This window comes from Parasteatoda tepidariorum, chromosome 12, assembly GCF_982258835.1.
Source record: "Parasteatoda tepidariorum strain Cologne lab strain chromosome 12, Ptep-v5.0, whole genome shotgun sequence".
NCBI classification, from domain to species: domain Eukaryota; kingdom Metazoa; phylum Arthropoda; class Arachnida; order Araneae; family Theridiidae; genus Parasteatoda; species Parasteatoda tepidariorum.
In genome coordinates, this window is record NC_141766.1 from 33490971 (window position 1) to 33509872 (window position 18902).

At 29.8% G+C, this 18902-nt stretch overlaps 1 protein-coding gene across 2 annotated transcripts in view; it reads right to left on the reverse strand.

The window, feature by feature from the left end:
* Window positions 1-5346: 5346 nt before the first annotated feature.
* The window catches only part of LOC107440920 (alpha-catulin), a 39327-nt gene continuing 25771 nt past the window's right edge, over window positions 5347-18902 (reverse strand). The window contains exon 17 of one of the 2 annotated variants that reach the window (XM_071188445.2): window positions 5347-5478. In XM_071188445.2, coding sequence (XP_071044546.1) covers window positions 5464-5478 — 15 coding nt within the window. In that variant the 3' untranslated portion in view covers window positions 5347-5463. Of the gene's footprint in view, window positions 5479-7584; window positions 9623-18902 lie in introns of those variants that run through there. The other variant, XM_016054011.5, reaches the window with a different exon arrangement.

Here is an 18902-nt window from a genome sequence, read left to right on the forward strand (position 1 = left end):
GATTAGAACCAGTTGATTGATATCACTTACTAAAATACCTGTTTAGAATCAGTTGATTCATATCATTAATTCAATACAACAGATCAAAATCATTTTAGTGTCACAATTATATACAAAAATATTATTGTTTTTCTGAAAAAGAACAAAAACAGAATGTGATGTTTTTTTCACACATTTATTTACATATTTTCACACAATTTTTTTATACCAAAAGTAGCATAAAACATACTGACACAGCAAAGGATCATTATAAAATATACACCAAATTTTCTTTATCATTTACCAGACTGACAAAATTGCTATTAGTTTTTCCTTTCAACCTTTCAATTAAAATAGAAATTAAGAACGGATATAATTCAGGTTTTGATATTTTTGTGCTGAACTGAACATTTTTTGTACAATGCAGAAGACAAAAAAAAGCACTACACAAACTCAATTTATACAAATCATTAATATTATATTATGTACAAATTATCAACATATATCATTCACAAAAATATAAATAACTTTTTATAGCAAAATAGTAACATTAATAGATCAAACACCTATTTCTAGAGTATACATTAATTACAGTATTGCACAAATATTGCTAAAACTACTATTAATACATGAATTAATTAATATTCATTTGTGGATTTAAAAAAAACTGTCTAATATCATACAACATGCTTAAAAGATTATGTTTTAATTTTAGATCACTATGTAATTCATAGAGATAATACTGCAATTAAATACATGTAAATCTCTTTAGCTTACAAAAATATTCATTAAGAAACAGCATAATGATCAAAAAGTAATACTGTATAAATATTTATCACAAAAAAGTGGCCATTTTTTTCTGGTACTGTATTGTGTCTAAAACAAATTATACCTTTTCAAATATGCACCTGAAAGGTAAGAAAAAACTATTTTGTCTTTTAAAAAAATTTAGGATTAGAAAAATTCTCCTAAACAATATATTTGTACATTTTTAACGAAATTTCTATCAGTATTTTTTGATTTACTACAGATAAAATGGTTGATAGTATACAAATTGGTTAAGACAACTTTTTCCTGATCTATGCATTACAAACTTACTTCACGTCTTTTCTCCTTTTCAGAACTGAAAATAAAAACCTCTGTCTAGAGCAATCTACACAAGAGTCACCACTAATAAACCAAACTAAGTTTTTATTAATTGATCTTAAAAAAATAATTTATGTGAATAATTTATCTAAATCAAATGACCAGGTTTTGAAAAATTTTGATAATGTGGAAGCAGTTAGCTAAAAAAAAAGAAAAAGAGAAACCAATTTCATACATTTTTTTCCTGATGTAAATGAAATGGAGAAATAATCAAAAGGGAAAAAAAGAACAATCACAATGACAATATATATTTGGCTGAAACTGCGCAAAAATTTCAGTTAATTTGGCACCACATTTGAGTATTATATTTTAAGATGAATGCATTTAAACTTTCCAGAAAAGTTTTTTTATTGAAGATCAGTATTTGTAAAACTTGCATAGTAACTAGAAAATCAAGCTTATTTTTTTAAACTGATTACTAATTATGACTGATCACAAACACATAAATTAAATTACATAAACTAAAACAAAGTATTAAAAACAAAAAAAAATTTTTTTTTAAAGGAAACATTAATTTAAGACTAGCTAGATAGACAGTTGGCTTTCCTTCTCAAACTTACAGCTTGAATATTGATAAATTTCTACAGTGGATAACAGTGACATTCTTAATTTTATGACAAGATCCAAACACAACCTACATTAAACAATTAAATTTCTATTTAGCTGTATCTCCCTCAGCGTTTTGCAATTGTATCCACTTAGATGTTGCTAATTATATGAGACCAGTTATCGTCTTTTTACTGTAGCATACTAGAGAAACTTAAACTTTCATGAAATACATTACATACAGATGATTTAGGCAAAAATGAAATAAATTAGATAATACCATGCAGAGTAAGTACATATAACATAATTAGTAAAAATATCTTCACATCAACTTCTTGTTTAAATCAAAAATATACAGCTTCAAACGTGTGATTTTCACTATTGAAAGCTTAATTTGCAAGAATAATTTATATTCAATTTGCTTTACATAACATTAGTTTTTTTTCTTCTATGCAAACTATAACAAAAACCATAAGTATTAGCTTTACTTTTGTTTTATTTATGTAAAATCGTATAGATCTGATGATAAAGTAGAGTATTAAACAAAACTTGCAAATACATAGATAATTGCTTGATATTTTAACATGTAGATAATAAAATGCTGAAATATAAGTCATTAAAAGTACTTACAATTAAATGAGTTATACTCTAATTTGAAATCAAGAGATACCATGATTTTTGATAGTGGTAAGTTCAAATTCTGAATTTTTTACGCATGAAGAATTATTTTTACACTAACTTTAAAATGTGAATCGTTGTAGCAACTACAGCATGGCTAAACGATTGCATACAAAAACTATTTATTCTAGGTAACATCAAATGTGTTTCAAAAATGTACTTAAAAAACTTTAAAATGCAATTAGAGTATTTGCATAACTAAAAAAAAAGCCAATTTATGTATTAGCAAATATAATGAGACAACTATTATCAGACTTTGTTAAATTCATTTAAAAAGTTTTAGGCAGTTTATGATATTTTTCTAAAGATCACACAATTACATTTCCAATTAAAAAAAATTTGCACATCCTAATTACTACCGCTAATAATTCTAGAGAATGACTAGACTAGATATTCCAGAGATTATACAAAGGCATAAATAGAATTGACTAAAACACAAAATACCCAGTATCACAAACATTGAATGAATACACTTTATGTTAGCATTTTAAGTATTACCTGACTTAGACTACGTCAGGAGAAAAAACAAGAGAAAAATAATTAAAATTCTTCTTTTGGTAGATATGTAGATAGCAAGAGCAAATAATATCTTTAAAATACTTTTCATATGAATTATTTACAAGTGTATAAGTATGTGTAAATATATGTATGTATACATGTATCTGCAGATATTCAATAATATGCAAACTTTGAACTATATAATATGATATGAATGTTATAAAGGAGGTTTATGTTATATGAAATGTTTTAATAAGAAAAATAAGAATTTTTAAATGCTGATTCTAAATCCAGAGGTGCACCCAGGGGTTTTTTTAGAGGAGGGGGAAGTTTCATCAGTTAATGGAGAAAAAAATTATATTTATTATATTTATAGAATTGACAATTACAACCAAAATAATATGTTTCAGAAAAATTTAGATACTAATTATATAAAATTCCAGCAAAGAGAGCAAATTAAGATAACTAATGAAATTAAAACAAATTACAAGGTTATATATAAAATGGCTAAGTAATAAATATAGATAAAATATCGTTTACATGGGAAAATGGCATTTCTCTACTTGTTTACATTGGTCCTACATTACAAACAAGTTGTTTGATTGGTTGTTATATCAAAATTAAAAACTTTAGATCAAAAAAATTAATTTATAAAATATAGATCTAAATGAAATAAAAAGTTTTATAACATTAAATTTGAGGCATTTCCTAATTTATCATAATTTAAAAAACATTTTTATCAATTTTTGGATTATAAGATAATTTTGCCCGTTTCCAACTAGCGTTTCTTAACCTGACACTTATGGTTATGATCCCTTTGAAATGTACAAGAAGATGGTAAGAAGTTATAGAGAAGCATTTTAGAAGTATCTGAGGGATTTGGGGATATCAAAAGTGCAAAGGATGAGTTAGTTTAAAACTGATTCAGATTCTTCAAGCCTTGCTACAGTAAAAGTTTACTCTAATTCCACAAAAGAAGGAATTTTAACTGTTTTGCTGTTCTTAATATTGTATTGTACATATACAAAGCTGCAATACTGTACAAAAAATAAGATTGTTTGATAAGTAGTTGCACTTGTCATAGCTGCCAGATTACTTATTTAGTAATTTACCAAATGATCCTTCTCACCACACACCTATGAAATGCTCATTTTATAACAATACTAGCAAAACGTTTTTGGAAATTTAATGTATAGCACCTTAGGGTTCCAGCCTGATCTCTTGCATTTTAAAAGGTCAAGAGGAGAAAAAAAGAATAAAATCAGAATTGGAACAAGGTACTTACTTTTTTTCTTGCAAAATGTAGTATGTAAGAAATTGCAATATAAATAAATTATATGCAAAACACAAAAAAATTATGGAAATCAATAAAAAAAATGTTCCATTTAATGGTGTTTTTTTAGAGGTTTATAACCCCCAACCTTACCCCACGGTGAGCCAATGTTTAAATCAAAGTAAGTATTAAAGTTCAATCAAAGAACACTTTAACATTGAAGCATCAAGAACATTCAAAATTGGATATGAAGAAGAGAAATATTAAGTTATTTCTTTATCTTTTAACACTACATTATCTAAAATAGACATTTCTAGAATTCCCAACCTCTCCCCCCTGGGTGAGCCAATTTCTAAATCAAAGTAAACATTAAAGTCTTTTCAAAGATCACTTTAACATTGGAAGCATCAAGAACTTTCAAAATTGGATATGAATAAGAGAAATATTAAGTTATTTCTTTACCTTTTAACACTACATTATCTAAAATAGAAATTTTCAGATTAGCCAGGTGGTTATAATTCCCAACCGCTTCCCCTGGGAGAGCCAATTTCTAGGTCAAAGTAAATATTAAAGTCTTTTCAAAGATCACTTTAACATTGGAAGCATCAAGAACTTTCAAAATTGGATATGAATAAGAGAAATATTAAGTTATTTCTTTACCTTTTAACACTACATTATCTAAAATAGAAATTTTTAGATTAGCCAGGGGGTTATAATTCTCAACCTCTTCCCCTGGGAGAGCCAATTTCTAAGTCAAAGTAAATATTAAAGTCTTTTCAAAGATCACTTCAACATTGGAAGCATCAAGAGCTTCTAAAATTGGATATGAATAAGAGAAATATTAAGCTATTTTCTTTACCATTTAACACTACATTATTTAAAATAGACATTTTAAGATTATCAAATTCAATTTCTCATCATATATTATTTACAAAATGTAAAAGGAATATTTTAACAAACGAAAATTGGTGAATAAAATAAGACCAGCATAATTTAATGAGAAATTAAAAATATATACAAGAAAATTAAAGCACAGGGAAAAAACACAACAGAAAGTGTGTAAACTATCAAAATGTTATAGTGCTAAAATGTATTCAAATTTTTCAATCAAAATCATAATCAACCAGATTATTGTGGTTCTTATTTAAAATGGAATGTTCACAATCACAATATTTTGACAATTAAAGCTATACAGCTACAATATAAATCATGTTTTTCAATATTGAATGTTATTTATATAAATTTTGGAAAAAAAATTATAAGTTATGAACATACCAAATTTCAATAAGTATTTACTGATGGTCCTGAGTTGAAATTCATGGAAGTTCTTAGTTACTTTGGGACTAAACAGTACAAATCTGCCAAAGAATGTTAATGAGAAAAGGTTTAAAAAAACAATGATAAAAAACATTTAACAAAATGTCAATATAATATTCACAGGAGGTTTACTAATACAGTCAAATAACCCATCAGGTAATAGCCAGTATGACTAACTTTTTTCTGTTATTTATAGATGCCCATTTTAAGACACCTTATATTATTAGTACAAGCCTGTACAAAAGGGCTAAAGGTTGAAAAAAATAATGTTTATGACTAGGAGGCTTGTCGAAACACCTTTGACTAAGGATATTAAAGGGGGAGAACAGATAGTGCAGACAGTTTCATATACAAAATTTAATGTAAAATTAAGAAATTCAATTTTTTAAAATTTTTATTTCTTTAAAACTATTTTGTATTATACTTTAACTCTTAAAAGTAAATAGAATTTGTAATGGGAAAACATTATTAAATACATAAAAATAAATAGAACGAATTGAATGGCCCATGTGATTTGATGACAATACAATTAAAAAATATATTGCTTTTTAGACCCACTGGAACAAGAAAGCATGGAAGGACATGGTTGAGATAGGCTGACTCGGATGTGTCTGATTTTTTTACAATTAATGAAAAGAATTGGAGATCAAAGATAAATCGGAAGCCGTTATGGAGAAATCTTCGGAGGAAGGCATTGGTCCACATAGGGCTGTCTGGCCAACTATGATGATGATAAATGGACAAACATTTGATTAATAATTATTCAGGTTGTTTAGTTACTGAGCATAGTATGTAAAAAATTATTTAATAACTTATATATTTAGAAAAAGATTAGTTACTTTTGGTAAGTAGAAGAAAATAAAAAAATACTCCATTAAATTAAAGCTAATAAAGTCTATTAATCAGCTAAAATAAATTTATGAACAATTCTACTTCTAAATGCAAAAACAAAAAATCTAAGCAGAGAGTTAAAACAAAAAACTGACTATACAATAGCAATAAGGTATCTTTGAAAAACATTCTAAAGCAAACTAGCCAATCAAAATAAATACCAGCCATTAAAGCATACCCTCCAACTGCTACGGAATTTCCGTAGTTTCAGAAATCTTCTTTTCAGACGGTAGCAAAATTAATGTCTTAATATTTAAAAAAAATTAATCTTATCGTAACTTGTCCACTATTACTAATAAAAGTGCAGGCCATATGTTTAGATTCTTAAGTTCTGATAAAAGTTTTATGAGAGATCCATTTGCTTTAAAAATTTCTACTTTGGTTCGCTACCACTAGAAAGAATTATTTTCAAAATCCTCATAAGTTGGAGGGTATGCATTAAAGCAAACAAAAATTAGTTACAGAATAGGATTTTTAGCACAATCTTCATTGTAACTACAAATAAAGTTTTTTATTAACTGTTTCTTAGACAAAATGTTATTTTAAAATCTACTTGAACATCTGCACTGAACTGTTCATTCCAATATAACGACCAAAAATCAGTTACATTTTAAATACTAATGAAGTCCTATTAGCAACTTCAGCCACACAATGTTATTTTAGCATCCGTTAGAATGTCTACATGAACTATTCATTCCAATATAGACATCAAAATTTAAATTTATTTCTTTCTCTTGAAAATCATTTTGTTAATAAATGTGTCAAACATTTTTGAGCCATCAAAAAAATAATTTAATTTTGCTAAAGTTTGAAACAAATTACTGAAATAACCATTTCTTTTCATGTTACTGCATCTCAAATGTCAAACATCATGCGTTTTCTTAGAATGAAAAGAAAAATAACAAGATCTCCTATTTTCTTTTCCAAGGTGGTTGTGATCATTAGTCAGAAAGTTAATAAAGTATGGATCACTTCACAGCTACAATCAATAGTGTATATTGCACAGTCATGAAGTGTGGTGTGCACTCATTAGGTTAAAAAAAGGCATGCACTATCTTGGTAAATTTAGTTTCAAAGGAAACAATGAATTTATCAATCATATTTTAATTGCTTTAAAATTTTATTCACTTTTTTGAGAAAGTTGAATCACCTGAGGCAGTTTACTTTCAAGTTCAAAATCATGTGGTCTTCACAATTAGTTGGGTGAATGCTAGTATAAAAAATTACTGCCTGAATTTTAATATTTTTTCATCGTATTTTCTTGCATATATTAACATAAAAAATAAGCTGCATCTGCTATTTAAGAAGTATTCGTTTAGTTTCATAATTCCTAATAAAGTATAGCATTGTTTGTCTTAATTGAATAAGTAGTTTTTAACTCATGAAATACTAACCTCACAATATAATGCTTGTTTTGCTTTGGAAAACCAAGATCGTTATACGGAATGCATAATGTATTTTAGTTTGAATTACAATTAAGTTATATTTAATTGCTGTATTTAATTAAATATTTAACTAAAGCAGAACCTTATGAAATGCAAATACATAAAAATGAAAGCAAAGTATATTATTTCGATTAATTTGACTTAGAGGAAGATTTGTTTCTGAAGTGACAGTTGAACTTGACCTCATAACACTTGTTAGGTTGATATGCTAAAAAGACTTAATTGTATGATACTCATGCAAATTTGAAGTGCAAATACAAAAGCAGTCACATTAATTTAAACTCAGAGCCTGAACTCAAATTTTGAACCCAAATTTTAGAAAAATATCTAAGCATAATTTAAAAAACTTAAAAGAATTTTATCGAAAAATATCTTTTCATGTCTGTTTTCATAACTCAAAATATAGTTTGCAGCATATTTAAGACATACTTTTTAAATAATTAAGAATGCATATAAGTCTGCGAAAATCTGATCTCAAGTATAAAAGTTATTTAGATGTTGCATCACCTGGTATCAAAAGATGGATTTTTAAAAAGGCAAAGTTAAGAAATAGAGTTGCTCTGGGAATTCTCACGTCTTATTCAAGTCTTATTTACTCACAAATCTATAATGCCTTTTTAGAAATAATGATAGCAACCTTGAGGAGGGAATAAAGTTTCATTGTGTGCTAACACAAGAGGCTGCTATGCAAAATAAAACTAGAACCCTTAAATGTAGTTTTGAGCATTTATAAATAAATCACTAAGGATTTGTATCTAATTAACGAAATTCCACCAACAGATGTATCAAAGCAAAAGTCTAAATCATAGTAAATTACAAAGGTTTTTGCAATATACTGTAATATTTTTACGTTTCTTTAATCAAAAGTAATGAAGTGAGGAAGTCTTGACAATGAATCAGAGATATTATGAACTTCACAAGTAGCAATTTAAAAAAGGTAACAAATATTAAAACAATGAAATGTATTCTTTTCTACTGTTAGTTATCATACTAGCTATAACAAACAAAGAGTATTAAGAATTATCATGCTTGGTAAAAAATAAATATAAGTAATGGAGTAAAAGTATAAAAGATTTTTGCTCCTAAAATATTTTGGAATTAATTCTTTCTTTAAAGAACTAATACAATTCTACTTTACAAATAAAAATTTGTAGTGTTAAATTCTAAAATATAGAGTATTTCTCAAAATGATCCTGAAAGTTATTAAAGAATTTTCAGAGGCAATCAATTGCAAATACTTTTTTTTACTTTCAGTTACAAAAAATAGTATCCTGTTGTACCAAATTCTTTACACAATTGATCATGAATAAATATTGCTCTAACTAAATTGAGCTTATTATGAATGATTTTACATTTACACAATGCATTAAGTAAGAATACATTTTACACCTATAATACACAAATGCACAGATTCACATATATTTATTTTCAATGAAAAAAAAATTAATGGTCCTTAAATAATTCATGCACACATTTTAAATAAATACATACAAACATTCATAAACATTAGTAACCACAAAAATACACATAGTATTTAGATGCGTTAATGCTCTGGCATAAATGCATTAATCAAATATTAATTCACATAATACTTTTTTGTGACTCATAAGCATTTGTTTCATATTTAATACAGCAAAAATGAAACTCGAGTACGATGCGGGTCCCTCTGAAATTTTTGGGGACCAAGACCAAACCGTCATATGTTAGTCTTTGATGATGTTTGTCCAGAGTCTTTGGTAGACATATTGTTAAGTAGATTAGATTTTTCAGACATATAGTCATCCAATTCAGTTTGGTATGGTGATATGATTTGAGCTCGACTAGTTAAACTATGGAAGTCAATATTGTACTGAAAAAAGAAAATATTGCTTGTTATAAAAATTATACAACCAATTAAAAACAAAGAGATTTTAAACTAAAACATTTCAGTAATAGATATATATTTTCTTTGAAAATTTAAGCCCATTTAGAAGATTTTAATTTACGTTTATCAAATATCACTTCTATAATTTTGATAAGTTATTCTCAAAATCAATACTAATTCTGTTCTATGCAGATGATATTGATATCTCAAAAGCTGTTCGGGCATTATAAGAGGATTTTTTTCTTCAGAAAATGCTGCTAAGTACAGATATACAATGTGCAAAAATTGGAACATTCAGAATAACTTTTGATCTAATCATTGGATCCTCACTTTCTAGGACTCAATCTTAATGGTTCCTGAGAGTCCTCTTAAATATGTTAATTAATTAGTGCAACTGATATTTTAAGTTACAAAATCTGTCACAAAAACGCACTTTCTTTGAAGAATACCTTTTTTCGACAGATTTGGTTTCGTAACCATCAAAATATAGAGGGATAGTAAATATGGTCCCACTAGTTTGTTCAGGAGAACAGTGTTAAGTTTGGATTCTTACATGTTAATTTTACTTTTTGCATATTATAAAGACTTAAAAATATCTAGTTAACACAAGCATGAATAAAAAAAAATATATAACGAGATCAAGAAATAAAAGAATAAAACAATTGTTGGAATTTGTTGAATAGTTTAGAGAGTTGGAATTAGTTGATTTGTTCTGAGAATAGTTTCTTGTTTGTATTTAAGGTTGATACTCGTACAATTCTATTACAGGTATTTCAGTTTATTTTTGCAAAGTTTATACTAACCCGTTATGGGTATTTTAATTTATTTTTGCTCTGTTGATGTGTGATTGTTGCGTCAAATAAATGCGTTTTTATAAATAAAAAATCTGTTCCTTCAATATAGCTTGATTCATAGCATATCTAGAGAACTTTTTAAGAGAATCGAAATATGTTTGCCCACAATTATAAAATATGTTTATCCAAAGATAATTCTATGCAAATAATTAATATAAATTTGAAAAAAAAAACAACTTTTTTTTAATATTTATTTCAACTTCTGGATAGACTATGTAATATTACATTCCTTAAGTTGATGTTAAAAAGTCTATACCTCATAATTCAAATAAAATAATGATTTTACAACAAAAAATAATAAATATTAACTAAAAGCTATTTTTTGCATAAACTAATCTTATAATTGTGTGAAAAATTATTCAACTCCCTTAAAAAATTTTCAAGATATGGTAAAATAAGCAAAAATTAAAATGGATATTAAGGGGTCCAAACTTTGTATCACTCTCCTGACTAAACTAGTGGGGTCAAATTTCCATATTTTGGAGGTCAAAATCCATAAACCATAAAAAGGTATGCTTAATAGAGAAAGTACATTTTGTGTTTGACTTGTTGTCTGCACTAATCATCAAAAGTTATTCAGGGTGATCTGTTTTTTCCCCTTCATATTGCACTAGGTTTTAAATTTTTGAGGGCACAGCTCTGGGTAAATAGTAAAAATGAAATCTTTTACCCGACAAACTTTTATTTGTTACCCGGCCAGTTCCAGAAACGTGAAAAAATCTGTATTTATTACCTGGCCCAGTAGTTCTAAATCTGATACTAATAAGAGCTCTAATTTAATAAAACACATACTTTTTAGCTAACAGTAGATATGTCTTGCTAAAAGTGGCAGCTACATAAACTAAAAGCGCAAAATATGGCTGACGATGAGAGGGATAATTTTATAAAGTGTGTTTTAAAAACCATTTTAATATTCTAATTGTAAATAAAATAGATAGATATATTTTTTAATTGTCTGCTTCGACCTCACAGTTAAGAAATTAAATTAAAATTGTAGCTAATTTTAAAATTGTAATTAATTTTGTAAAATTTAAGCTTCTTTTAATGATAAACAATCTCAGTTTCAAATTTGTAATATTATTATCATTTTTAATTGGTAAGCAATCTAAGATAAATTACTTCAACCTTTATTTATTAAAAATACACAGGTAAAAATATTAGCCGGTTTATAAGAGTTTTATAGACATTTAAAAACAACAAATTAAAATTTATTACAGCTATGTTTTTAAAGTGGGCTAAATATGAAACAATTTTAATTTTTTCTGAGGTCTAAAGTTAAGAATTGATACCCATTTTAGGTCTGACAGAAATTAAAACATTTTTACAATTTAAAACATTTAAAAAAAGTAGTTTTATAATCTTTGTTTTAGTTTTATGTTGTAAATTTTTTGAGTTTGTACTTAAAAGTGATAGAAATTTCCATAAATATAACGATAATATTGTTAATAATTTTGATCACATTATTTGAAAAAAAATATCAAATTAGATTAGCATCAGCCACTAGTTAAAATTTTGAGCACGAAAGTTAGTTAGAAAATGATCGAAATTTTGATTTCTAAGGAATTTGAAATAGCTGGAAAAATTTTGTTTATAAGCTGCTCAGAAAATGATTGATACTTGTATTGTCATCCAACACAGAGCTACAGTTAAAATTAAAACATACTAGCTAGTCAAAAAATGGTAAAATCATTCAATAACAATATATTTCAGAAGCGATGATATTGACAAATCCTACTTGTGGTAGTCAGGAAAAGATTAAAACTTTTATTGTTCTCGGACATAGAGCTGCAGTTGAAATTAGAGTACCTAAGTTATTCTGAAAGTGATCAAAAATTTAGATAAACGAAAAATTCTATTTAGCGATAAAAGTCATACTGTTATAATGATACCATTAAAATCTTCATTGCCAACAGGCATAGTGCTGCAAAAAGAAGTTTAATTGCACTGGCTAAAGTGGTTTGTTGGAATAATTTTGATTACAAAATTTCCCCTTCCGAAAGTGAATTGATAAAAACTGTATTAAAAATAAAAGAAACGTTTTTGATATATTTGTCTATTTAATCATTAAATTAATTTTTTTCTTAAATAACAATATTTTAATAGGCATTTTAATCTGCAAAAGTGATACCTGTTAATTTCAAAATTTATTTCTTTAAATAGGAATTTTCAAATTAGTATTTTCTGTACAAAACATTTCTGTCTATTTTAAAGATTTTGCAATTAAATCTCTGATCAAATAAACATCTAAATTTTTTTTAAAAATCTTATTTTCTAATTATCTATCTTATTTTTCTTTTCTATCTTTTTTCCCTAGACATAGGGATACTACTGCATTCTGTCCCATTTTTTGTTATGATAGAACTAAAAGGTTTTTGAATTATCACAATTGCACAATTTCAAAAAATTAAAATTTTTATTTATTAAAAAAATTGTTTAGTTTTCATTTGATTTACTTAAGTATTCAATGGCATTTGTGATTATAATTTCTGTTAAACATTGGATATTTTAATAAAATAACAGTTTATTAAATGAAAAATCTTTTCACTACCAGGGTTTAATTTTAAATCATCTGATAACTATAAACATAACTCACATGCAATCAGATCTACGTAAGTAAAATCTCTTACATTTTACGATACTGCATGGGAAATTTTATCTTATTTCCCATGCTGGACAGAACAGACATATAGCGCCTTTGTTGTCATTAATATTTTGATTCTATCCCTGTATCCTAATAATTTTGAATCTCCAGCAGATAAAGTAACTTTAACATCAAGTTAATTTTGTGGCGAATTTACAATCACGAAAACCTTGGGAAACCAATGTGCATTTGCATTACACAGAGAATAAAACCATGAAACCGCCCATAGTAGCCGGATGGCTTCAAATAAAGTGTTTTACATACTAAACCAATTAATTAAATCTAACCAATCTAAACCAATTAATTCAGTGCGCGTGGTTAGGCCACATGCACTGAGATAAATTAAAGTAAAATAATTTACGTTTTTGCTAAAAAGAAAAGAAATAATTAATTAATAAATAAAACATTGTAAAGTTAAAATGTCAGCCATAAAATAACAATTAACAACATTTAATAAAAAATAAGAAGATTAAATAAATGCTACATAAAAAGCCTGGCCGAAAATGCCAGGAGAAGAAAACACTGCACATGCACTACGCTGGAGGAAAACAGTCACTGTACTGCAGGGAGAGAAAAAATGTTCTGCTTGGGTTGTCATAACTAATAGAGGAACTCGCCAAATGGAAGAGCGGGTTCCCAGAAAATGTTCGTTAATCGTTACACTGGCGCAGGTCGCTGCACACTCTCTCCGCAGTAACATTGCTAATGTTTATATCGATGAGGTGGCCTTACAGACCTTCCTGTATGTGTTGTGTTAGTTGGTGGGGCTGGGACAGTCTGCTTAACCACCTTGAGTCGTACAGACTTACCTGTACTTGTCTTGTTTGTACTCATTGGTGGTACTGGAACAGTCTCTTTATTCACAGTTGGCTCGTCTGGAGAAAAGCCAGTATTGTCGGTACTCATGTAGACCGGCTTCAAGCGGTCAATGGAAATGGTCTGTTGGATCCCTTTGATTCTCACATCAAAAGTTTTGTCCTTCTTAAGCAGAACTTCAAAGGGACCGTCATAAGGAGCCTGCAACGGCTTTCGCACACCATCATGGCGCACGAAAACATGGGTACAATCTTTCAGATGTGGATGGACAAAAACAGATCTACCAGCGTGTCTAGAAGTGGGCACTGGTCTCATTCTCTCGAAATGGGTTTTCAGGTCTTGGATTAATTGTTTGGGGAAAACTTCAACAGGTGACGGAGTAAAAAGTTCTCCAGGTAATCTCAGTGATTTCCCATACACTAGTTCTGCAGTTGTTGTTTTTATATCCTCCTTGAACACGGCTCTGAACCCTAGCAGGATTGTAGGCAAGGCTGTGGACCATTGGTCAGTACCATAAGCTTTCAGCGCAGCCTTCAGTGGTCGATGGAACTCCTCGATCAGGCCATTTGCCTGAGGATGATAAGGTGAGGCCCTGATACCTTGGATACCAAGTAGCTGTGAAAGCGCTTTAAACAATGCACTTTCAAATTGGCGTCCCTGGTCTGTCGTGACACGAGCTGGACATCCAAATCTAGAAATCCAGTGACTATAAAAGTGTTGAGCGACCGTCTGTGCAGTGATATCTGAAATTGGCACAGCTTCTGGCCAACGCGTAAACCTGTCTATCATAGTTAAGCAATAATTATTACCATTTGATGGTGGGAGTGGACCTATGATATCAATATGTACGTGATCAAACCTCTGTGATTGGTCTTTGAAATCACCTAAAGGGGCTTTTGTATGTCGAATTATTTTTGATTTTTGACACGGTATGCAGTGTCTAGCCCATGTTGAGCAATCTTTTCCTATAGAAGGCCAGACAAATCTTGCGCGAATTAATTTTGAAGTTCCACGTATTCCTGGGTGTGATAGATTATGTAAGGAATCAAAAACTTGTTTTCGAAATTGTTTGGGAATATACGGTCTCATTCGATTGTTGCTAATGTCGCAATAAAGGGGATGCGAGCAATTAGGTAACGATATCTTTTTTAATTGTAAACCCTGAGAATTTTCAATTAATTGTTTCAATTCGGGGTCGTTATCTTGCTAAAGAGCGATTTCGTCATAATCAATTGGAGAAGGCAATGTGATAATATTTATTCGAGAAAGGGCGTCGGCAGTGATATTTTCGGATCCTTTTATATGAAGGATGTTGGCAGTGAACTGCGAAATGAAATCCAGTTGTCTACATTGCCTAGGAGAACCTTTGTCGGAGCGTTGTTGAAACGCATACGTTAGCGGCTTGTGGTCCGTTAGGATTAAAAAACTTCTACCCTCCAGCATATGTCGGAAGTGTTTAATCGCGCTGTATGCTGCGAGTAATTCACGATCGTATGCACTATATTTGCATTCGGTAGGTGAAAGTTTTCGTGAAAAGAAAGAGAGTGGTTGCATTTTATTTGAAACATTCTGAAGCAAGACTCCCCCTATAGCATAATCTGAGGCGTCGACTTGCAATATTAAATCGGCATCCGCTTTAGGATGAGCTAAGAGAGTAGCGTTTGCTAACAATTCTTTACATTTTTCAAATTCCCCTAATGCTTCATCGCTCCAGTTGATTTCTCTTTTATCGTTACGTTTGGAACCTTTCAAATAATTGTTAAGATTGCTTTGAAAATGCGCAATACGAGGTAAAAATCGTCGAAAATAATTCAAAAGACCTAAAAATTGTCTTAAATCCCTAACAGGTTTAGGACATGGATAGTTAATTATGGGTTCGACTTTTTCGGGCAATGGTTTCGTACCGTCTTTTGAAATTAGATGACCTAAAAATGAGAGATCAGGTACTCCAAAAACGCATTTAGATGTTTGTATCGTTAAACCATATTTATTTAACTGTTCAAATACTGCTCTTACATGTTTTTTATGCTGTTCATTATTTTTGCTAAAAATTAAAATATCGTCTAAATAGACATAACAAAATGAAAAATCACCCAGAATTTCGTTCATAAATCGCTGGAAAGTCTGTGCGGCTCCACAGAGGCCAAAATTTAAACGAGGAAATTCAAAAAGTCCGAAAGGTGTACAAACAGCAGTTTTTTGGATATGATCGGGGTGTACTGGAACATTAAAGTAGACACGAACTATATCAAGTTTTGTAAAGATCGTGCTACCGTCAAGAGCGTTAGAAAAATCTTGTATATGTGGAATCGGATAACGATCAGGTACCGTTTGAGCATTTAATCTGCGATAGTCCCCAACCGGACGAATACTGCCTGAACTTTTTGAAACCACATGAAGTGGTGAAGACCAAGGAGATTTTGATGGTTGGCAAATGCCTTGATCCATCATGAACTGAAATTCTTTTTTTTACTGCTTCATACATTTTAGGGTTTAGTCGTCGTGGTTTGCTGTGAACAGGCGGACCGGTTGTTTCAATGAAATGTACTGTACTATGTTTTATTGGCTTTACTCCGGCTGTTAATTTCGTTAATTCGGGATATTCCGCAAGCATTTCATGATAAAATGAGTCACCGGAGATAAGTTTAACAGAAAAATAATTTTGAGAATTTGAAACTATTCCCGGTAGCGAAAATTTAGTGATGTTATCTATTAACTTCTGTCTCTTAAGGTCTATTAAAAGATCAAAATTTTGTAGGAAATCTGCTCCTATTATAGGGATGGGTACGTTGGCTATCAAAAATTTCCAAGTAAAATTTCGCCTAAGACCTAAATCTACAGTTAAAAATTTCGCTCCATATGTATTAATTTTAGTATCATTAGCCGCAAACAATTGAAGAGGATCAGGCTTTAAGTTTTTTTGATGTTTGGGAGGGGGAATACAAGAGACGTCGGAACCCGAGTCAATTAAAAATTTTAGATGAGTTTTTTTGTCATAGACGTGCAAACGACAGGAGCGTGCGACTGTCGCCGAGAAATTTCGATCGACAGTCGCTATTACAAGTTTTCCTGACCGGTAGCTTTTGGGAAGGAGCAGGGTTCACGACATTTGTGAGCTTTTTTACCGAATCGCGAGTGATAAAAACAGTATTCGCCCTCACGCTCGGTAGATCGGCTGCGGGAGGGAAAACGGTTTCGGGAAGAGCTCCGGCGATAATGGGGTTTGTTTACCCCCTGCGACATTCTTTCAACCTGTTTGCTTAAAGCAGCTATCTCATTTTTAAGCTCCTGAATTTCGTTTAATGAGGAAAAGGAATTAATATTGTGATATTTGTCCTGTTTGAGGGTTTGCTGCACCGCAAACACACCACTGTTAGATGGCGTGGCTCTTACTTCTGAAATTTTGTCTGCCATCTCCGCCAACTTGTCTAGAGATTCGGAACTTATTGACAAAATGGCTTGCATTTCTGAGGGCAGTCGCTGGAGCCAAAGAGTTTTTAGAAAATCATCAGTAATGGATCTCCCGCCTAATTCCCTCATTTTACGCAGCAGATGGGAAGGTTTATCGTCTCCTAAATGCATCTCTGAAATAAGCCGACGTATTTGTTCGTTCGTTGAATCTGAAAATTCTGCGATTAATCGTTTTTTAAGTGTATCGTACTTGTCAGTGGCAGGAGGTTCCAATAAAATATCCGATACCGCGGCTAAGGTTTCTGGGTCGATTGCAGCAATTAAGTGGTTGTACTTTGTAACATCTTTAGTTATTTTCGCGAGCTCAAAATTGCTTTCTACTTGAATGAACCATATTTTGATTCTGTTTTTCCATAGCGGGGGAAGTTTCACTGACACGTGGGATACCTGAGATTCTATGGCTACAGCATTATCGTTCTGATTATCGGTCTCGGGCATATTGATTAAATTTGTTAAAAGAAATACGGTAAGGGAATCCTAACAAATGCACTATCAATAATACAATAATAAAATATGCCAGTAATACGACAATAAGGGGAAAATAACTTAAAAATAATATTTAAAAATAGTAAAATTTAACTAAATAACTTTTAGAATATTTTAAAGAAACAAATGACCAATCACAGAGTTCTAAAAAAAGTTTGATCACATACCTTGATTTTGTTGAGTTGAAACCACGTGGAAATCCCATTGGAGAAAAAAAAATTAGCAAAATAAATTAGCGAAATATTAAAAATTTTGAATAGCAATTATAAGAAAAAAATTACATGGCTGGTCTTTGCACATTTTAGGAGATTAAAATAGATTAAGTTCGTTAAGCCGGGTCACCAGTTCAGTGCGCGTGGTTAGGCCACATGCACTGAGATAAATTAAAGTAAAATAATTTACGTTTTCGCTAAAAAGAAAAGAAATAATTAATTAATAAATAAAACATTGTAAAATTAAAATGCCAGCCATAAAATAACAATTAACAACATTTAATAAAAAATAAGAAGATTAAATAAATGCTACATAAAAAGCCTGGCCGAAAATGCCAGGAGAAGAAAACACTGCACATGCACTACGCTGGAGGAAAACAGTCACTGTACTGCAGGGAGAGAAAAAATGTTCTGCTTGGGTTGTCATAACTAATAGAGGAACTCGCCAAATGTAAGAGCGGGTTCCCAGAAAATGTTCGTTAATCGTTACACTGGCGCAGGTCGCTGCAAAATCTTAACATCTATCTAGAAACACAAAATTTATACTATACAGACAGTGTCAATTTTGGCACTTCTGAAAATTTTTAAATTTTCAATTCTTGACCCTTAAAAAGTTTTGCTTTAGTTTCTTGAAGCAAAAAATAATTTTTCATTCAAACAATTTTTAAATATCCTCCATTCTTTATGAAATTTCCACTTTTTCAAATTTTTGACATAAAATTGATATGGAAAGAAAATGCAGCAATAAAATGCATCTATTTGAACAATGGATTGCAAAACTTATT